This window comes from Centruroides vittatus, unplaced genomic scaffold, assembly GCF_030686945.1.
Source record: "Centruroides vittatus isolate TY-2023 unplaced genomic scaffold, ASM3068694v2 scaffold_1424, whole genome shotgun sequence".
Classification (NCBI taxonomy): domain Eukaryota; kingdom Metazoa; phylum Arthropoda; class Arachnida; order Scorpiones; family Buthidae; genus Centruroides; species Centruroides vittatus.
Genome location: NW_027122677.1, coordinates 516,553 through 539,403, shown reverse-complemented (window position 1 = coordinate 539,403; position 22,851 = coordinate 516,553). Strand labels below are relative to the sequence as shown.

The following is a 22,851-nucleotide window of genomic DNA, read 5'->3' as shown; positions in this document are numbered from 1 at the left end:
TTGCGTTGTCTTATACCATTATTCCAACCCTATTCAGTAATTTTAATTATGGCTTTAAACACCCATAAATTGCATATCTTTAAGCTATTTAATTTATTTATCTTCTCATTTGAAATTAATTTCAATTATATTTCTATGTTAATTATAAGCCTAATTATATTTTTTAGATCAAATTAAAGAAATAGAATTTACTGAACTTGATAAAGGTTCTTATTTTGGAGAAATCAGTTTAATGCATAAAACTAAAAGAGAACTCACATTTACGTGTAAAGGTAAGAGATATTATCATTGTTACAGATTATTCTTAATTATATTAAGCTTAAACTTTATATTTTTTCGGTATTTCTAGTGTGAACTTCTTATAATACATTGTTTTTATTTTAGTGCCATGCCAGTTTTTTGTTATAGAAGATGACGATTTTAATGCGCTATTAAGAGATATAATATACATTGATGTAGTTGAGAAAAGAAAGCACTTGGTTAACATGCCAGCATTCGATGGTATCGAATGGAATGAGAAACAATTGAAAATTATAAGCACATTCACAAAAATTGTTTCATTCCCGAAAGAAAGGGTATTAAATAAATTTATTTTCATATTAATATATTTTGAAAATGTCTAAAATTATTATATTTTTATACATCCGAAGGTCATCGTTGGTGGAATTGAAGAACAGCCAAAGGATGTTTATTTTGTAATTTCAGGAAGTTGCAAATTCGTACGCGCTGTGAAATATATAATCGAAACTGATGAACATAGAAAAACCCGATATTTGGCATTTAATGAAAAGAATGTTTCAAGTACATGCCAGAAAAGATATCATAAAGCTTTATTAGAAATCTGCATTGTGAAACATGGAAGTTATTTTGGAGTAGGTATGATATAGTACAATACTCTTATTTACTATTTTCACAATATACTGTATGCTAATAAACTGATTATAATTAAAGAGTAGGTGTTCAGAACTTTCTGCAGAAAGAATTATTAATCAAGTCTCTATCAAATTTGACATACGTGGTGTACTGAGTATGCGGTTTCGATTTTCGGGAACAAAGTTTACTTCAAAATTCAACCACCAAGAATAAATTTGGCGCTGCTGTTCCTTAGTATGCATATTGCTTCAACGAAGGAATAAAGTGCATAATTTTATTTATATTTATGAAATACAGATATGATTACGGTAAAAGAGTAATTCAGACAAAGTAGGTTTACCTATGGGAGAATTTTCAAGAAAATTTTGCGGCTCGTTTATACCCGAAATTGGTAAAAAAAAAACTGTGATACAATATGTGCATCATCTGGACAGCAGCGTCAAACTTTGCACTAACGCCTGAATCTTGATGTAAATTTTATTTCACGAAAATCGAAACTGTACACTCAGATCAGTAGTGCCACATATACCAAATTTAGTTGAGATTCTACTATAGTTCTTTCTGAAGAAAGGTCTGAACACCTTATATTTAATTGTGAGGATCCTGTATACGCTATTTTATTACTTTTTGTTGTATTTAGGTGAAGATATGTCTAAGACATATTTACTTGCAATGGATAATGTAGCGTGTCTATTAATTCCAAGGAGCATAATGTTGAAATATGGCTTGAGAAAATACATGGAAAAGTTATGCAAGATACATAACAGAATATATCCATTAGAACAAAGAGTATTAGACTTATATTTTGAAAAGAAGAAATTACAAAAGATTCAAAAAAATATTGTTAAGAAAACTTTAATGAGACAAAAAATGAAATAGTGTACAGTACGAGTCTTTAACATTCTGTACATAAAATAAAATAATAAATTTTGAAATTAAAATCTGTTTTAAATGACATTTCTTGAACTCACTTGTTTCCATTTCAGTACCTCGCTCCTTGTTTTTCAGAAAAAAATTTGTTGCGCCCCAATTAATTTTCGTAACAATCTAATTTCATAAATACTGTCCTTATAATTTATTTAATGGTCTACAAAACAATATACCTTATTAAATAAAGTATATTGTTCGCCGGGGCTCGACTCTTGTCGAGACATTTCGGCATGAGTGTTCGGATTTTTAGCATTTGCATTCGAGTCGTTCGGACGATGTTGTGAATTAGGCATAACCGTTTTGCTAATTCATTTTTTCGACGTCGATTTCACTTTTTCTTTATTTGTTTGTATTAAAAAATGATAATTTGGTAAAACACTGCGCGCCCCTTGCAATAGTCTCACGCCCCACAGATTGGAAAACACTGCTTTAGCTAAATATAATTATCATTACATGTATATTTGCGGGGAGTTAAATGAAGGGAGGGAAGCGAGTGGAGTTGATCCCTCACAAGGGTTGAATCGTTACGAAATTTTTGTTATGAATAGTCTATATTGGAAAGAAGTGTGCGAGCGAATGAAGAGAGTGCGGTGTTGAACCGTTTTCGTTCTATAGTTATCTAGAAACTGACGTCTTGCTTACTTAAGTCTGTTCTGGGATGCCCATAATCGAAATAATGTGGTCAAAGAACTCCAAAAAGTTTTCACGTCAGAGCCTGTCTCTCACCAGCCGACCTACCTATTGTGGGCCCGGCTGAATCCACGATTGGTATAGGTGTAAAGATTCTTTTAGACCCCATAGGCCAGAATAATTCAATTTTACATAATTGAATTATTCTGTTATAACATAAATTACATTTGTAACATTAACGGATGTATACAGAACTAAGGATCAAGAGTTAGAATTACAAATTAATCACTCACCATTCACTGTATGTAAACACTTATTGGTAAAATATAATCACGTATGTAATTCACTTATCCTATTGCGCATAAACATGGAAAACTTCTGATATAGCCTATAGATTATTTCGAATCAATAAAATCATCATTGAAACTCGATATAACGGGGAGAAACGAAACCAGATAAATACCCTAAATTGAATAAAGCATTCTATCAAATCTGCTTCTTCTAAACTGTAATAATTTTCCAAAATATCAATACAGTTAACAAATAATTATTAAACTCCATTACAGTTTAAAGTCCAGGGGCTCTAGTGTGCTGTGTGCGAGATACGACTCGTGCTGACGTGATAGACGAGGGATGGCAAACATTTTTGTGCCCGCGTGCCATGTAGTAAGCATAGTTAGGTTTGATGTTTATGCGTGCCAAAGTTTTTAACTTCGAATAACGATATTTAAATAAATTAAACGAATATGTTTAAATTAAAATAAATGTAAAAAAGCTGATTGAAAATTAGGTGATATACCAAAAGGATGATTGAAAAATACGAATGTTAAATCAAAATAATATGATATATTACACGCCAGATGATTCCTCCTTACGTGCCACTTTGGGCACCCCTGGTCTAGACTTCAGCTTTTCGCCCGATCATAAGAGCAAAGCTCGTTATGCCTTAAATAAAATGGAATGTAGTAAATGTGGTTTCAAATATAGTCATAGACAAAGTTTCAACAGGTATATTAAGGCAAGCAAGCACATAAAAAACGACAACAGCAGTGAGAAAAATATTAAAGTATTTGAGTGCAGGTTGTGTATACCTACGTATCGCAAAAAAGAATAGTTTTTTAATATTAATGTCAGAATTATTTTAGACGTTTAGAGGCAGAGAAATCAACTGTCGAAAATCGGAAACTCTAATTCGTGTATTTATATATTGTCAGTCAGTGACTTTTCTACTTGGCGGGAGTCACGGCCACAACTTTCGATAAATGAAGCTTCTTTCTATAATTTAAAATAAAACAAATATTTTTCAAAATGATGACACTACAGCTTATGGTCACTTCACATGTTTTAAAATATTAGCCAGCATCAAAACGAAACGATAATAGTGACAAATAGTACTATAATAGTAACATGAAGAATAATAAAACATTAAAGTTACACAAAGTTATGAACATATAACTTCGTAAGCATAAATGTAAGATAATCTAGAAGCTACCATATATTGAACAGATTCATGGAGTCCCTGTGATTTATGCAACCTCTTTTTACACTACGCTTATAGTTCTCCAGAATTCCCAAATATATGGTTAAAGCCGAGTTGAGGACCCTCTTAATTATTATTTTAATATTTCTGAACGTTGATAAATTAACATTAATTTTGTATCTTATTTAAATGCGTTTTAATTTTTTTCAGGATAACTGAATGTAAGATAAACAGATAAAACAAAGAAAAATATTTACATTTAGATTTTTTATGGTTTTTAATGTCATTCTTCTATCTGCGATATCCATATAAACATTACGGCAAAATAAATTCAAATATAACATAGACAGCAACAGGATCACAGAAATAAACAATATATATTTTAAATAAATGATCGTGTAGTTCAAAATAAAATAACATTAATTTATAAAAGTAAAAAGGTAGTTTCCTTATTTATAGAGCGATAATTAGGAGTAATTAGAAGCGTATATTAATACTTAATTTACCGCTTAACTAAGTTTATAATCTATTATTACAATGTTATACTTGTGTAAATTACAAACGTTTCCGTAAAGATTATCATTCAAAATAAATACAGGATAATTTATTATGTAGTAGTTAAATATAAGCTAATCTTAATTATGTGTTTAAATATTTTAATTAAAATATAATAATTATTTTAAGTAACTGTTTTTATTAATTCTATTTAGTTGGATGTTATTTAAGATAAATTTTTTCTTTTAATAAATTAATAAACTAATATAATTTGCATATAAATTTTAGAAAACCAGATTTATAAATCAAAATATTTTATCAGTATTAATTATAAATTGATGTAATGAACTTTAAAACAGCTAAATCTATATTATAAAAATTCACAAGGTTATTTTTGCTGATATTGATAAAATAGAGCAAATTTAATTAATAAAAATAATTTATATAAAAAATGATTTTTCTGTTACATTATATATAAAATCTTATATTCGTACACATATTTCGTACGAAATTGGTGTACATACTCAGCTATTAATTGAAGGTCAGATGGACGATGTCAGAATTTAACAGCCAATCAGGGTTTTTGTCGAGGGCAGGCTACTCGACAAAAGCACTGATTGGCTGTTATTATAGCCTGGATTATAGTGGCCCTTCTTATCACCTAGCCACTATAATCCAGATTAACTTATGAGCCATTTTTAGGCAATACTCAGAGCGTGGCATATTGAAGAAGCAATGGATACCTGTTACAACATAAAAAAGTTATTTCATAGCGTTATCAAAGTTATTTTCAATAATAGTAATTACTTAAATTTAGAGTTCAATAAATGTAAGGGCTTATATTTTATGATAGTCTTTAGTTTAAATTTAATACAAAATATATGTCTGTAATATATTTGAAAAGGAAAATCATTAAATATACATACACATTAAAATTCGCCCTGCAATTTTGATAAAAAGACTTAAGAGTTTCCTTTTCTGAATTTAATTATATTTGGAAAGGGCTTAATTTATATTTAGAAGTCGAGTTACATCATGAACTTTATATACGTCTTGTATATACTTTTAGTCTGAATCCTAACCGCAGCGCTCCTAGTGAGCAAAAATTCTGCTGTTTCCCAACCAGTTTATCTATTAGTATTGCATTATTTTCATTCGCGACCATGAGTAGCGCCATCTAAGGGCACTCAGAGAAACTAATGCTTAAATACAAGACACGCTGTCACGAATTCTTTAATTTTAACATCTTAATTACGTATTTTTAACGAATCAGAAATTTCAAAAATAATAAAAAATAATTTCTGAAGTTATGCTAAAAATAGGTTTTTTTTTTTTGCCAATTTATCAATATTAAAAATATATACAGAGCTTATTAATAAATATCGATCATTGCAAATATTTGTATTGATGTTCCTTATCCTAAACAGAAAAAAAAATCCATCACCGAGTTGCATAACTTTCCCGGACAGCGTTTAAAACTCGGGGCGCCATCTGTTATAATATTTTATTTTGAAAAATTTTATACTTTTAATTAATATAAAATAGCAAAAAGCTTAATTTTGAGGACAGGGATAAGTTTTACAAAAGAAAAAAAATTGACAAGCTAATGCTAAAAACGAGTAAAATAGTCATTAAATGGAACAATACTCAAGATATGACACACTACTCCCCCTAGCTCCCCACTCCTCGATCTTTAACTGCCAAAATTTAATAGCATTAATCCCCTAATACAAAAACCTCTTTGCAGAATTTCAGAAATTTTCGACAAAAAGTGCCCCCCACACATATACTAATATTCGTACAAACAGGAAAACCTTCTCGAATGTTTTTACATTTTTAGACATTTCAAGGTTTCCTAAGTCCAAAAATGTAAGAATTTTGGGGGTCATTTTTTGACCAAATTTTTACGGATAACAAAAGCTTTAAAAAGAGTGTTAAGCAGTGTACACTTTCCTAAATCCGAATTTCCAACGACGAGAATGTTAAATTCGTATCCTCTCTTTAGAGTTTGCTCTTAGAGAGTATCTATCCCTATCTATTCAGCTTTCTGTCTTTAAAAAGAAATTGGCACGTTGAGGCTTTCCAACAATCGTCATGAAATTTAAGTTAAAAATAGCGAATTTTGGAAACAAGTGGACGAAGCCCCTAGCATTGGAATTATTTATTCGACTAAATTTGCAATTATCGAATTTACACCAAAGAGAACATTTGTTCTGTGACTTATATCTGTTACACAAATTGCAAACGCAGTGATCCGTGGGTTCACTTAGTAAAAATCTGTTTGCGTTTCACTTGTGCTACCCGAACGAAGAAAGTGGTCTCCTATTCTCTGAAGATTTCGCCGAACACACATCGAAGATTCCTGGCTTAATACAAAAAACTAAGTTCTACATGCATTTTGCGTTCTATAACAGTGAATATGTTTATTTGTGCAATGTAGATAATAAAAGTGGTGTGAACGCTTTGTAAAAAGTTAAAGAGAAAATCGAATTTATTACCCGTAAAAAAATCATTTAGTCATGATCAAACGGGCAACGAACTTTTTGTAGAGTATTTTTCATACGAAAGCTCGGAGTTTCATGCACCACACGCAATTGTCAGAAAAATGTAACCCGTCTTCGTCTCCATTCGTAAGGGTGATTATTAAAACATTAATATTATAATACCTATATACGCTACTGAAAAATGAAAAAAAGAACACCTTCAATCCATTGTGAGATGGAAATTTTATTTATACAGACACACAGTACAGATAGTATACAATATATAATCATTCGCATGAAGCCATATGCATGTGCGTAAGATCGTTTCAGTACTTTGTACTCCTCTCGAATACCTTGCGATTTCCAGCCGCGCAGGCAACTGCAACTACGATGGTTGTTCTCGTTAATTAGTAAACACCCTTCGAAAACAGGCGCGACTGCAGCCCCGACTAGAAACAAAAAGTTTGTTCTACTCGCGCCGATGGCAAATGCGCGTCCAACCAGCAAACGCCTTTGTGGTACGTCATACCATAGCAACATTAAAAATAGTTATCATTATGGCGGAAAGTAAGAAGATTGATACTTTTACAGAATCGACATTGTTGAGCTTATTCAGGCTCACGAACACCTGTGGGATTTTAATTCTTTATTTAATCGAAGATTTTATCTCTTTGTGTATTCTCACCAGTTCCAATAAAATGGTCGTCTTTTTTCTCTTATTCATTGCAGAAAAGGAACTGCTTTCCATTTTAATAAGAAAAGTGGCTAAAATTCCGTAAATACGCTGAAGTAGAACGTAAACTGTAGGCAAACTTACGGAAATAGTCAAAAACAAGCTGCTGTAATCTCAACAGATAAGGTCATTCACACACTGGCCACACGCTCGCAGTCAAAATATCAAAAAGTGAAAAAAAAAATTTTCTTTAGTTTTCTTTACCACTGAGGCGCCCACTAGCACTTAGTGCCTGGAGCGGCTGCTCTGTTCGCCCTATGGTAGGGCCGGCTCTGAATGTAACCATAACCGCAACAGCAACAAGCGCGACTTGCGCGCTTGTTGCTGTTGCGGTTATCATTCTGCAGATTGGAGTTTCATGTACTGGACATTCCTCCTGGTAGCGCGGTTTGGCTAGGGTTCTCGCCAGAGTTAAAGACTGGGCCAAACGATGTCCAATCCAGTCCCATATATGTTCAATGATTGTTGTACGAGTGATTTGTAGACGGACGTTGTCCTGTTAAAATTGCACATCTCCTTGTTGTTGTACTGTACAGTACATATGACAACAGAACGGTTTAGATAATGTTCTACATGTACTGTGTTCAATGTTCCTTCTAGAAACACCAGAGGACAACGGATATCGTAGGCTAGCTCGACACTACATACGCAAACAACCGTAATTAGTACTGAGGCAAAATCTGCTTACATCACTGAACGCAACAGTTCATCATTTATCCCTCCAAGTGCTTCTTTCTCAATTCCACTGGAGGTGGGTGCACGGTGGTGAGGCGTGAATGAAAGTCTGGCTATGGGAAATGTTCACTTTGCCGTAAATTCGACAATTATGAATTTAGTCTAACGAATTGTTCCACGCTAGGGGCCTCGCTTACTTGTTTCCAAAATTCGCAATTTTTAAAATAAACATCGCAAGCGTCGTTAGGGATCATTTACGTTCACAACGAGAATATTAGTAATTGTTAACGTGGTTGGGAAAGTAACATCCCCAGTGGCGCAATTGGTTAGCGCACGGTACTTATAAGCAGTACTTGTGAGTTATGCCGGGGTTGTGAGTTCAAGCCTCACCTGGGGAATAAGACAACTTTTTTTTTTTAATTGCCTTTTGCTATCGGCCGATTAGTTGGGCTGGGCGCTTGACTTTCGCGTATAGTTTTTGCTCTGTTCGCCCTTCATCATAGTGAGCAATCGTCGATTCGGTGTCCGACGCACTTGACATGGGCGTGCAATTCTTACCAATTCGAGCGACTTTAAAGAAGCGCAGAGGTATTTGCAAGCAAGTGAAATGCGTATCGGTATATTGGCTCAAAACTATAAAAGGGCCGTCTACGGAATGACGGGCGGAGAGTCACATAAATATCCGCGACGCTTTCCAAAGACGTAAAAACATTTATCTTGTGCCTGCCAGGGATCGAACCTGGGACCTTCCGCGTGTTAGGCGGATGTGATAACCGCTGCATCACAAGCACTTGCTCTAGCCTCTGCTCAAATCTGATCAATAACGCACCTCTGGATTACGTTCATCGTTCCGACCCGAAAGCATTTCGCCCTGTCAGATTTACATGTTGCGTCGTTAATGAAATTCCTATATATTAGCTCACTGCCTGTAAGTTTCGCGCTACTGATAGAGATCTTTTGGGGTAAAAGGAACTTTGTAGTTACGAACAACAGAGTTACGATTAAGCTAACGCGGCAAAATCGGTAAATTTTCTCCTGGAATGAAGAAACGAAATATTTGTAGTGTAGTAGGATGTAATAAGTTTGACAATAATAGATACCACAGGAATAGTTTTTTAAAATTTTTTCCTACTACACTACAAATACATACATGGGAATAAAAAAAGACGCAATTAGAAGACAGGCACGGATTAATGCTGTACAAAGGCTTTGGTTTTATTTGTCCATTTTGATTAATTATAAAAGCATTCTAAGGTTTGAGGGATATTTTATTTCTAATAATATCTGTCACTGTCTCTGATAATGCAGTCTGGAAAACACATGTCAATCAAAAGCTTATAGCATGATTCCAATTTCACGGAAGGGTACAACTTCTCAAAATCCATAACAGTACCAATCTCTTCATCCACCAACGATAGATCTTGTAGTTCAGTCGCCAGGCTTCGTGGATTCCTAGTAAGAAAATTATTGTTCTCAAGATGTTCTATTAAGAACATATTTAGGCGCTTTTCATGCTTGTAAGTTTGCCCTTTACATTTTTCCACTGCTGATCTAATAAATAAATTGCAATAAATTGTTTTTTCAGTGCTTTAAGGTGTTATTGTGATGATTAGAATTTTTATATGAGTGTTTATTAGTGATATTATATACGTAGCCTGTATCAAAATATTTACATTTCTCATCTGTACACGTGGTAGCAAGAGTTGAGATTTTTCCCTCAAAAATAAAATTTCTAAGAATGAGAGCTTGATTATTTCTTTTACTTTATTTTCTCGCGTTTAACCACCGGCCTTTATTAGTAAAAAAATTTAAATAATGACCTGCTTTTAAACGCGAACACATATGGTATTATATTATTTACAATTAATAAATCCCGCAGTAAAGTCGCAATTTATCAGAAAAACATTCAAAAAAATCAAACATTTACCATGAACAGTGTTTCCTTCAGAAAGTATTCTGGCTATTTTTTTCCAATCTCAGGGACATGGCAAATGCAATTTCCAATTTGATAAAATACAGAAAATCCAAACACTTATCGATAGCGACCTCTCCTTTACTTAGTTTCGGGTGAAAAAATTGTCAATTCTCGAAACAGTAGAAAAAGACAAAGACTTTGCTTTTTAATTACATTATACAAATCAAGTTTAAATTTAATTTCGAAACGCGATGGGCTTGAAAGTTTGGCGTGTGTCAAGTCTTGAATTGTGGCTTAACGACGCGACAGGTAAATCTGACAGGGCGAAATGTTTCCGGGTCGGAACGGAGGACGTAATCCAGAGGCACGTTATTGGCCAGATTTCGCCATATACCGGAGCAAGTGCTTGTGGTGTAGTGGTTATCACACCCGCCTAACACGCGGAAGATCCCAGGTTTGATCCCTGGCAGGCACAAGGTAAATTTTTTTCGCGGATTTTTGCGTGAATCTCTGCTCGGCGTTCCGTAGATGGCCCTTTAACATTTTTGAGCAAATACATCGAAATGCTCCTCGCTTTCCTGCAAAACATCTGCGTGCATAATCTACGTCGCTCAAATTTGTAAGAATTGCGCACCGGACACCGAATCGACGTTCTCTCGCTATAATGATAGCCGAACAGCGCAAAAAGAATACGCGAAAGCCGGTCGCCCAACCCAACTAATAACGAAAGGAAATTTTAAAAAGTATTTGTCACATTCCCCAGGTGAGGCTTGAACTCACAACCCCGGCATAACTCACAAGTACTGCTTATAAGTACCGTGCGTTAACCAATTGCGCCACTGGGGACCGCTGTTCGCTAAAAGATGTTAACAATTACCAACATTTTCGTTTGTTAACCTGAAACGACACTCGCGATAAGCCAACTCGTAATTAACCTTTCACCTAGCGTCCGTGTGTTTTGTGCGTTCGCTTTCGGCAAAGGTCAGACTCGAGTTTGGAAATAAAAAGCAAAAACAGCGCATCGAGAATCCAACGAAATTTATGTTAAAAATTGCGAATTTTGGAAACAAGTGGACAAAGCCCCTAGTATGGAATAATTTGTTAAACTTAATTCGCAATTGTCGAATTTACAGCAACGGGAACATTTGTTCAATGATTTATTTCTGTTTCATAATCTGCAAGCGCAGTGATGTCTCGACCGCAGGTTCACTCAGTAAAAATCAATTTGTGTTTTACTTGTGGCTATCCGAACGAAGAAATTACCTCCTACTCTCTGAAGATTTCGCCGAACACACATGGAGGATCCCTGGACTAAATTTGCACGCTTAAAGCGAAGTTCTACATGCATTTTGCATTATATAACAGTGAATATGTTTATTTACACAATGTGGATAATAGTGAAAGTAGTGTGAACGCTTTGTATGAAGTTAAAGATAAACTCGGATTTATTATTACCGGAGAAGAAATCGTTTAGTCATGAACAAACGGGCAATGAACTTTTTGTAATTACGAGTATTTTCCATACGAAAGCGCGGAGTTTCATGCACCAGACGCAATTGTCAGAGAAATGTAATCCCGGCTTTGTCTCCATTCATAAGAATGATTATTAAGTTTAAATTTAATTTCGAAACGCGATGAGCTTGAAAGTTTGACTTGTGTCGAATCGCGAATTGCGGCTTACGACGCAATCGTTAAATCCAATAGGGCGAAATGCTTTCGGGTCGGAACGATGGACGTAATTCAGTGGTACGTTATTGATCAGATTTGACCATCAACCAGATCGAGTGCTTGTGGTGTAGCGGTTATCACATCCGCCTAACACGCGGAAGGTACCAGGTTCGATCCCTGGCAGGCACAAGATAAATTTTCTTTACGTCTTTGGGAAGTGTCGCGAATTTTTGTGTGAATCTCCGCCCGTCATTCCGTAGACGGCCGTTTTATAGTTTTGAGCCAATTTACCGAGACGCATTTTACTTGCTTGCAAATACCTCTGATCTTCTTTAAAGTCGCTCGAATTGGTAAGAATTGCACGTCCATGTCAAGTGCGTCGGACACCGAATCGACGATTGCTCACTATGATGAAGGGCGAACAGAGCAAAAACTATACGCGAAAGTCAAGCGCCCCGCCCAACTAATCGGCCGATAGCAAAAGACAATTATAAAAAAAAATTGTCTTATTCCCCAGGTGAGGCTTGAACTCACAACCCCGGCATAACTCACAAGTACTGCTTATAAGTACCGTGCGCTAACCAATTGCGCCACTGGGGATGACGCTTTCCCACTCACGTTAATAATTACCAGCATTTTCGTTTGCGAAGGTAATCGATCCCGAACGACGCTTGCGAGAAGCCAACTCGTAATAAGTAGGGTTTTCGACCTGTATTACGAGTTGGCTTACAAGACCTGTATCAGGATTTGTATTAAATGCATTGATGCAATTGAAATTGCAAAAAAGAGGAAAACTATAGGCTTATGCTGTTTTTGTAGACTTTCGATCTGCTTTTGATATCGTTAATCATAAAGTTATATGGTCTCTATTAGTAAGAATGAGTATGAATAAACAGTTTCTTGGCCTTATAATTGACATACAGTATATTCCAAAGCTCTGCAAGAGTAAAGATTGTAGCGGAATCGACTGATTCATTGGTATTGACATTGATGTTTTGCAGGATGAGATTCTGAACCTATTGCTTTTTAATTTATACGTTAATGGTTTGATAGTGCGACTTACTAACTCTGACCTACCTTAGATTTCTCTCTTTTATCAAGTTGATTTACATGTACTAATGTATGCTGACGACACTGTAATTCTTGCTAATACTCCACAAATGTTACAAAAGAAAATTACAATTCTAGAGGAATTCTGTTTTGACTATGAATTAACTTTTAAGTGTTTCAAAAATAAAAGTGGTAATGTTTATTAAAAAACCATCACCCAAAGAGGATGGTTTTTTTTAATAATCAGCCTATACGAGTCGTTTCGAATTACATCGCAGCAGATATATGTATCTGCTGGTATTATTTTCATTTTCTGAACAGTTTTTGCAGGCTAAAAATTATAGTATTCATAAGGCTAAAATGGTTCAGGGTTCTATGTGGCCTATTCTTTCAAAAGTTAAAATTAATTCCGCTCATATTTATATAAAATTATTTCATCTGTACTTTATGCTGCTCCTGTACGGGCAAGTACTTATCGCGATAAAATGGAAATTGTTCTTGCTTTATATCTTCAAAACAATTTTTTGTTATACCATAAAATTCCAGCTTATATGTTGCGATTGGCGTTTGGTGTTTGTAAAATATCGGTATTAATAATAACAGCAATAGTTTTTTCTGGATTAGACTGTTGAAACTACATGATATCAGTTATATTAAAGAAGCGTAGGTAAAGAAACTGTAAAAATTATGATTAATGACGGATAATTATACATATATCTGGACATTGACATCGAAAAACCTGTCTCAAGATTCTCATTTGATCGAAAGTTATCAAACATTAATTATAAAAGTGTTGTTGCGAACATAGCATACAAGAAGATTGGTCGTTGTTGTAAAAGAACAAGCATTTTCAATTGTATCGTATTTTTAAAACAATTTATTCAATATGTGTGAGGATTATTTGTTTATAGACATAAATTAAAAGGATTAATTCTACAGCCGAGATGCGGTCAAAATTATATTTTAATGTATGACAGTAGACTAGTAATAGACTCTCAGAGAATTTGCATTAACTCTAGTTTGCAAACGTATCGAACTTGGGAACATGTGTTCTTTCATTTTGTATCAAAATTGAAACAAATAGGAAAAAGTATTTGACAGGATTTAAATCCTGAAAAGATAAAATTAATTTATCGCGTTTTTCAAAAAATGATTATTTTTGTGTATGTTATCATGTACTAAACTATTTAATTAATTAGTTAAATTTTACTAATTTCGGGTTTACATTAAAAAATATTTTAAAATGATTATTATTGTGTAGTACTAAGCTATTACATTAATTTGTTAAATTTCACTAACTTCAGTTTTTATGTAATACTTTAATCCCCTTGTAACAAACTAAGGTTCATACAATAAAGAATTGAATTGAATTAAATTAAATATTCGTAAGAATGATTATTGTTTAAATTTAATTTCGAAACGCGATGCGCTTGAAATTTTGGCGTGTGTAGGGTCGTGAATTCCGGCTTAATGACGCAACCGGTACATCCGACGGGGCGAAATGCTTCCGGGTCAGAACGATGGACGTAATCCAGAGGCGCGTTATGTGGATTATCTGGGGCAAGTGCTTGTGGTGTAGCGGTTATCACATCCGCCTAACACGCGGAAGGTCTCAGGTTCGATCCCTGGCAGGCACAGCACAGGTTTTTTTCACGTCTTTGAAAAGTGTCGCGGATTTTCGTGTGAATCTCCGCCCGTCGTTCCGTAGACGGCTCTTTTATAGATTTGAGCCAATTTACCGAGACGCATTTTACTTTTTTGCAAAAACCTCCGTGCTTTCTTAAGGATTACTCTGAAGAACTCGGCTTCTACTCTACTATTTTAGATGTGGTTATTTGCGTTTTTGCTGGAAATAGAACCATCTATAAATTCTGTGATTAGTCTCGGAAGAGGGGAGGATCTAATTCTTGCACCCGGTGAAAACGGGTAAGATCCGATATAAGCTAATAACCTTAATCTTCGCTATCGTTAGCATTTGCCCAAGCAACTCCTGGCACATCTACTAGTTAAATTAAATAATACTCTATTCTCAACCTTATTGAACGATTATTCTTTGCCAGACAATTAGGCAAAACTGGCAGACAGAATTGAAATTAAATTAGTAATTTCTTTATACTTAAAAATGAAGTTATTTAATTTAGCACGAGCAGCCATTACAGTCGTAAGCATAAAATTCAAAGCAAAATCGAAGTGAGACGGAGTGACGCCACTAAGTACATTAAATTTGCGAAAAGTAGTTTGAATAAATAAATAAGAATTCTTACAGTGAGTGAGGTCAGAATTACTAAGTATATCGCCCAACATCGGGCGTTGCCTAAGTTAGAATTCTGCGTTACTGAATACCGTCCTGGTTAATATACTTTTATTATCCAGAATGATGTATAGTACACAATTTGTACACATTCTAATGGTGCAGTTTCTACATATCAGTCTCGCACTTACTGGCATGTTTTCTTTGACGGGCAAAAACAATGCGTTTTCCATTTCCTACAATAGAGAGGTTTCATGTCGACATCACGAGTGACGTCATGAGCATGCGCAATTGTCCAGCGCCATCTTTGTGACTGTTTGTGACTTGTTTACGTTTTGTGTGTGTTCGCGTGCGCTTTAACTGGAGTTCTTGTGTTTTTTTTTTCGTCGCGAATATCACTATGGTGATTTGTTGTGTAATTGGGTGTAATGCTAGTTCACTCAAGAACAAAGGAACATCATTTTTTAAAATTCCCGGCATTATTTGTCATCAAGGATCCCAAACTGAGGAGCTTTCACGACGAAGGCAAACTGCATGGCTTTCGAGAATTAACCGGAAAAATTTCGTTACGAATAAAGTGAATATCAATACAAGAGTTTGTCAGAAACATTTCATTTCAATATTTACGTTAATAAACACTAAGTTATATTTTAAAACCTAAAAGAGTTTACTGATTTGCTTATATTAATTTAATTAGGTATAGTGCATTTATAAACGAATAACTAATGTAATTTTAGGATTTAGCTAGTGCAAACTTATAAACATTACACGTTAAAACTAAAAGCAAGTAGGCTTATTATATGCTAGTTTCAACTAGAAAATAAAGGTACTGAACAATATGAATTAAAAAATTTCCACAGCTGTTTTTAATTAGACTTTTACTTTCAGACAAAAATTCTTAGTTAAGAAATACGTAAAAACACGAGTTTAAACAAACAAAAGAAAACATATCTTTCCAAGCAATATTACTTCGCTGTTATTCATTACTTTTACTTTTATATCACGGCTACACAATAAGACATATTATAAATTTCTTATATTACAAGTGATTTATCATAAAAAGTTATGACATACAATGACATCCGGGAATTAATTCGTATAAAAATTACATAAATATATTTTTAAAAACTGCAACGATATTTTAACAATTTTAACTGTAAATATGTAATTTTAAACGAAATGTATAAGTACCAACACAAAGAAATTCCCGAATGTCACGTTATGTCATAACTTATTATGATAAATCATTTGTAATATAAGAAATTTATAATATGTCTTATTGTGTAGCCGACGGATGAGAGGCCTTTGCCCGAAACGCGTATCGGAGAAGATTCGGAAATAAAGATAATGTAAGACTGCCTTGTGTCCATTAATACACCTAGTCGTGTGAAAAAAACAAATAATCTTTGTAGTTATATAAATCAAATACTATAATATAACAAACATTAAATCGAAAACTATAGAGTTTGGTTATTTTAGCCTACCATTGTCATGTTTATTTCGATACTGGGACGGTATGAAATTAATGGTCAAGTAGACAAGAATTGAAAATGTATCTTAAATTTTTCAGATATAACAATATTTTCTAATGTTAACTCTAAGAAACTGTATCATTCACAGCCGAATATCGAAGGTAATCTGCCATTTTCCTATTCGAATGCCATCATACCGTTAGAAAGAAGACTGTTGCAGAAGGAGGTCGAAGTAATTCGACCAAAAGTAGTCGTTGATCTTCTCCTGGAAGAGAGAATGATGAACGACTATTAATTAATACTGGTGTATATTAGTAACTGAAAAGTGATCCGTGTTAGATAGGTTGTGATGGTCTTGTATGTGATCGAAGTTGTTAATCTTAAGGTCCGAAAGACTTCGTATAAAACATTAAATTAAAAAAAAAAATTATTATAAAAATGCGAGAATAATTGCTTTTATATGATAATAAAGTGTTTATACTTTTGCAACAGATTTTACAGACTACGTATGAAATATGCTCGTAAATATCACGTTTATAGAAAAGTTATTGCGCTATAATTTGAAAATATTGTAGACCTATACATTTCCATTGTTTTCCTTCTGACTGTTTGTCCTTCCTTAATCTCGAGACAGTTATTAGATAGATGAAAATCGAGACCAGATATGCTTAGAAGCAGGAGGCCCAGATTAACTATATAAGAACTTGCCATTTCGACCGGAAGTCACGTTACATCAATTCAAAATTTTCCTCCGAACAGAGTTAGACAGATAACCGGCACGACTCTATTGCTAACAGGAAAAGTATGAAGTACAGGTGCAAGACACTACTAACGGAATTGAGAACTCTATTTAGGTGTTAATAACGTGAAGAGAATCCAGAAAACTTCAGCCCATTTGCCATGTCCGAACCCCAGACTAACATAGTATAAGTGTTCGGAAGTTTTATCCACAACTGGAGGACGCTTATTAGAATTCAGAAAGTACCTAGTTGTCAGATGTGGAAAATTAAATTCTTATAGACTTTTCACAAAATAACACTTTCGAGTCCACGCAGTGAATAACATTCCCACGAAACAACGTCAAATAAGACGAATTCGAACGTACGTGAGTTTTCTTTATTATTAACTGTATTTTAGAATATTTTCTTACAATTTACACGTAGCGTAAAAAATTTAAGAAAATGTAATCGCTGATTTACATTCAATTCAAACATTCGATTTGCTGATTTACACGAACGCCAACAGATGGCGCTATGTGTAAATCAGAAAATTGAATTGAGATAGAAATTAATTTATTCACAGAAATTCAATAAATATTTTTGGGTGGGATGTTCGACATTATCTAAGTTAGCGGTATATAAACGTAACTTCCGAGTTTCGTAGCAATTGGTCGAACGGCCTAGGCGTGTATAGCAAACAAACATTCAAACAAACAAATATTCCCATTTATTTATATAGATTAATTAATTTTTACTATACAATAAGTGCTCATTGTTAATGAAAAAGTATTAAAAATTTATGATAGTACAGTAGAGCGTCGATAAGTGAAACCAATTGGGGACTGGGGTCCCTCCAGTTAATGATTTGTTCCAGTTTCCGACTTTGTACGAAAAAATACATTAACCTGTCCGATGTTCAAATTTTTCTCCGTTGCGTATCGCTTCGTGTTGAATTTTTGTCGATTTTAAGCCTAACGAAAATTTTTATAATAATCATCGAGGCTATCGTATCGTTAAAAATTATTTCTGCATTTTGTACAAACAAAATAAATATATTAAAGAATATAAAAAAACATGAAAATTATACTTTAGAAGTAAATTTAGTATCAAAAACATTCGATTCAGCACGACACAGTCCGACTGAAAATCGTTCCACTTTCCGGTCATTCCACTTACCGACGTTCCACTTATTGACGCTCTACTGTAATTCAATTTTTGTGGGCCCTTGACACTTGGGGGCCCAGGGCTTAAGCCCTATTAGTCCCTATGTAGTTCCACCCCTTATATATATCTATAAACAAGACAATAAAATTACATCCAGCCTGTCCAGCTATGGTCTGATGGAACTACTTTTAGCTGCCAAGGTTACAAGTAGTAATTTCGAATCGCCTGTTAAAGCACTGTCAGACCAAACCAACAGAATTTTTTATAGAGAAAGTTATTCGTAAAATATTGCTATTTTCCTCAGCTGTGACAACACATACATGACCAGATCACTTCCACCTTTTACGTTCCTAAAAGGAACGTAAAAGGTGGAAGTGATCTGGTCATGTATTACAAACAGTATTATATGTGTAATGCGAGTATATATGACTAATACGAGTATACCATTAATGTATTTAACAGTATACTCTACTCGTATTAGTCGTGTAAGTTGTGAATAAGAATTTCACCCAGCTGCGAACCACAATCCGTTTTATATGAAACGATCTGTATCATTGGTTATCATATTTGCAACCTGTAGCCGAGAAACACATTTCATGAATGTAACAAATGCGTCCGAGTAACATTTGACAATAAGGATGGATTTCGTTGGTAAATGGAAAGATTTCTTTGAATGTTTTGCGAACTCCAAGTTCTCAAACCTAACACTTACATCAAATGTGACGTTAGTGTCATCAGTTAATAATGAATGCATTTACATTAGAGATGTCACTCAGCTTCCAAATAAACAGAAAAATAATTTCAAGTACTAATGTCAATCGTTTTCTAGTCTTGATAGAGTCGAAACCATAATATTATTAAGATTTAAAATATTTAGTTAAATTTAGTTTATATGAATCGTATAAATTATTCGCCAATATGTAATTTCTAAATCTTGCTCCCGAAATTAAAAGAGGACAGATATATACTTCCACATAAGCAACATTTATGTATTTAAATTCAGTCTCGAAGAAACAAGTAGGCGACTTAAATCTAATGATCTCTTGTATACTTGTCTTTTAAAAACTTTGTCGTCTATTTTTAATTTCCGGATGTGCAAGTATTTATTTTATTTATTTATTTCTTTTGGGTAACGCAACGCTATGCAATGTTTGACTCGCTCTGTAGAACAGCATCAAATTGTGATTGACATATTACTTTTCCAGCGAAAATTACAGCAAAACAAATTGCTAAATACGAACTGCAGATAAATCTCGGATATACACTGTTTATAATAGTTTTCGATGGTAACGAGCGCGAGAACTGATACACCATTCGCTTGATTTTCTATTGTTACGTTGATAAAATTTGTTAATAATATAATTTCAACAATTGTCATATCGAATTCTTTATTGAAAGCGATTCTTGTCGGATGAGAATTTTTTGAAAGCGAATTTTACGTGATAAAATGAGTGCTCCAAGTAAGTTGACTTATTTGATTACGTGTACAATTATATTAATTAGCTTACAGCATGTCTATAATGTAAACATATATAAACATTGTTGTTAATACTACTTTACAAAAACGGCTTAAAACATGAAAGAAGTTTGATATACTAAATTACAATGAGTATCGCTACTGCATTGTCTCTTTCAAGAGAATGTTTGAAAGGAGGGAATGCCATTAACAACAGTTAGGATATAAGTCAAACCCTTGATTGTCATGAAGGGAGAATAAATGGATTTTTTTTCTATTAATTAATGCAAATATACAAAATAGAAAAATATGGAAATAATCAATTATTTAATACCCAGCTAAATGCTTTTTAATTTACACAACAACATCTTATCTAAGTAAGAATTATTTATTAACTTTAACAAACGTTTTCAATCTGTTTTATACGCCATCTTCAAGGTTTTTAAAATTATGGAACATTGATAACTGCTTTTTTCGAATATAACAGTTTAAAACATATTTAAAGTATAAAAATCTTTGGATAACGAGGAATTTGAATCCAAAAAACGAAATGTAGTAATACATACATAATTGAAAATAATAAAATATTTAACAAAATAGTAAAATGTAATCAGATGAAAAAGAAAAATTACATCCTTAATGTTATTGATCATATGGGCATTATGAAATGTTCTCCAATAAGTTCTTTTCAACTACGTATTTCCACGCTATGGGTAATACTGTGGCATCTTTACAGTTCATACATGTGCCCAAAAGGTTACTTTTTCCAAATTCATCGCTAATGTCGGTGAATGTACCGGTTTTATAATGCTACCTTTCTCCCAATCTACAACTGATCCTTCTCTTTTCGCCATTCTAGACAAGCCGTACAATACTGCCCTTTCTCAATGTTATACATATTATTTCTTAAAAGGCGGGCGCTCTCTTGAAAACCAACTGGTAGTCTTTTTAAGAATAAAGTTCAATTTCAAAAACAATAAAGATGAAATTAATATATTTTAGCTGTTATCAAGAACTTGTTTGCTAGATTTTTGTATATCATTTGGAGCTTTCTCATTTACAATTTATCGCTTCATTAACAGAAATAACTGTATTGGTAGTCTGTCAGAAAATAAATAAATAATAGTTATAAATATTTGTTTACAGGTTTTCAATACTTTTATATTGAAAGATATTCGTGATTTGGAAATGACTATTACGTTATGTATGCTTATCAGGTGAGTCTAATAAAATATTTTACATTATGCTAGATATAGTAGAGTAAATTATAATTAAATGAACTGTACACGTAAATTGCTTGTTAAGGAAGCCAACAATGAAGATAAAACAAGCAATCTCAATTTTGTTTTTATTTCAATTTGATACCCAGTTTGCTTTAGTTTTATATATAATATTAATTCTTATCGCATGAACGATACAATAAGTATTTAATACAGAAATTTCACAAACATTTAAAAATTTTTAAATATATATAACAAGAAAAAACTAACTAAACAAAATGAATTTCTCTAGTATCATTAACACATACAGTACCATCCTTAATAGTAATATGATTTATGAAACAAAACGAATTTGAAATATTTAATTTACAAATTAAAATTTATATCATTTGGAAATCTAATGTATGTTACATTTAAGTAATTAGGATATTGAGTTTTACTTTTTGGTCAGTTGCAGAATCGTAAGATATTCTTGGAAACAGTGAAAAATAAGGTTTTTATCGATAGGTATTTAGATGAAGTGTTATACGTGATATCCGAAATACAATACTACTTATAGTGAACGTATGAATTCAGGAAAAAAATAATAAACAAAGAAACTTAAATTAGTTAATGACTTTAAATGTATTTTCATTTAAATTTAAAACGTTGAGTGACCAAAAAGCAACAGTTGTAAATGGTGTTTCAATATCTGATACTTACTTTTAGACTTTTGTAAACTCTCTTGTTTAAATATTGTAATACAAAGCAATGAAAAACACCGAAGTAATGCTACTGTAAACCATAATGTGTAAAAATAATTTGAATTTTGTTTAATAACTGTATTAAATGCTATGTCTAATAAGAACTACTTAAGAAATTGGAGGGGCAAAAATATCCGAAATGCATAGTCGTATATTGAAGGAGTACTTCTTGTTAACTGCCATTTCCGAAAAAGCAAAAAAAAAAAAAAAAAAAAAAAAAAAAAAAAATAGACTACTTAATAACTTTCTACGCAGCATAAGTTAATATTTTAACATTTATATAAGTCTACATTTTATTATGAAAAAAAATTATTATAAGTTTCATAAAAGGATTCATTTTTACTGAATAAAAATACTTTTTTGAATATTATCATTATTTTATATTTGTTTGAAAAACTTAGATGTAACTGGTATCTTAAAATTCTAAGTGTAGGTAATCTAACAATGGCAACTATGAATAGTTGCCATTGTTAGATTACCTACACTTAGAATTTTAAGATACCAGTTACATCTAAGTTTTTAGTATTAACCAATTCTGTGCTTATCATTTCAGTATACATTTCCATTTCCACAATATAATTCGTGGACCAGAATGCCCGAGTATGGGCCGACGACAGAATTTCCACAAGGTGGAATGTCGTCAGAGTTTCAAGAACATGAACCTCAAACAGATGATTTTGGATATTGGCCACAACCAGGAATGACTGATTATTGGTCAACTCCAGACACAAATTTATATGGGCCTCATCCAAATATATATGAATATTGTCCTGAAGAAGAAATTATTTTTTCTGAAACGCGACCTGATACAAATGAATATGGACAATCCCCAGAAATAAGTGGATATGGGCCAGAACAATACACATATCAATATTGGCCAGCTCCAGAAATAAA

General features: G+C 33.1%; 1 protein-coding gene and 7 non-coding genes across 8 annotated transcripts; 5 read left to right on the top strand and 3 right to left on the bottom strand.

Annotated features, from left to right (window-relative positions):
- The first annotated feature begins 412 nt into the window (after window positions 1-412).
- LOC136986954 (uncharacterized) lies at window positions 413-1,761 on the top strand. The gene is made up of 3 exons (XM_067284596.1): window positions 413-575; window positions 651-876; window positions 1,514-1,761. The coding sequence occupies exons 1-3, from the start codon at window positions 486-488 to the stop codon at window positions 1,750-1,752; spliced, it is 555 nt and encodes a 184-aa protein (XP_067140697.1). The 5' UTR covers window positions 413-485; the 3' UTR covers window positions 1,753-1,761.
- Window positions 1,762-8,606: 6,845 nt separating this feature from the next.
- TRNAI-UAU (transfer RNA isoleucine (anticodon UAU)) lies at window positions 8,607-8,697 on the top strand. Its single transcript is given in 2 exon segments — window positions 8,607-8,644; window positions 8,662-8,697. It is a non-coding gene; the product is annotated as a tRNA-Ile (tRNA).
- A 320-nt stretch (window positions 8,698-9,017) lies between these two features.
- TRNAV-AAC (transfer RNA valine (anticodon AAC)) lies at window positions 9,018-9,090 on the bottom strand. Its single transcript has one exon. It is a non-coding gene; the product is annotated as a tRNA-Val (tRNA).
- Window positions 9,091-10,616: 1,526 nt separating this feature from the next.
- Window positions 10,617-10,689, top strand: TRNAV-AAC (transfer RNA valine (anticodon AAC)). Its single transcript has one exon. It is a non-coding gene; the product is annotated as a tRNA-Val (tRNA).
- A 280-nt stretch (window positions 10,690-10,969) lies between these two features.
- On the bottom strand, window positions 10,970-11,060 carry TRNAI-UAU (transfer RNA isoleucine (anticodon UAU)). Its single transcript is given in 2 exon segments — window positions 10,970-11,005; window positions 11,023-11,060. It is a non-coding gene; the product is annotated as a tRNA-Ile (tRNA).
- A 938-nt stretch (window positions 11,061-11,998) lies between these two features.
- Window positions 11,999-12,071, top strand: TRNAV-AAC (transfer RNA valine (anticodon AAC)). Its single transcript has one exon. It is a non-coding gene; the product is annotated as a tRNA-Val (tRNA).
- Window positions 12,072-12,391: 320 nt separating this feature from the next.
- Window positions 12,392-12,482, bottom strand: TRNAI-UAU (transfer RNA isoleucine (anticodon UAU)). The gene is given in 2 exon segments: window positions 12,392-12,427; window positions 12,445-12,482. It is a non-coding gene; the product is annotated as a tRNA-Ile (tRNA).
- A 2,014-nt stretch (window positions 12,483-14,496) lies between these two features.
- TRNAV-AAC (transfer RNA valine (anticodon AAC)) lies at window positions 14,497-14,569 on the top strand. Its single transcript has one exon. It is a non-coding gene; the product is annotated as a tRNA-Val (tRNA).
- The last annotated feature ends 8,282 nt before the right edge of the window (window positions 14,570-22,851 follow it).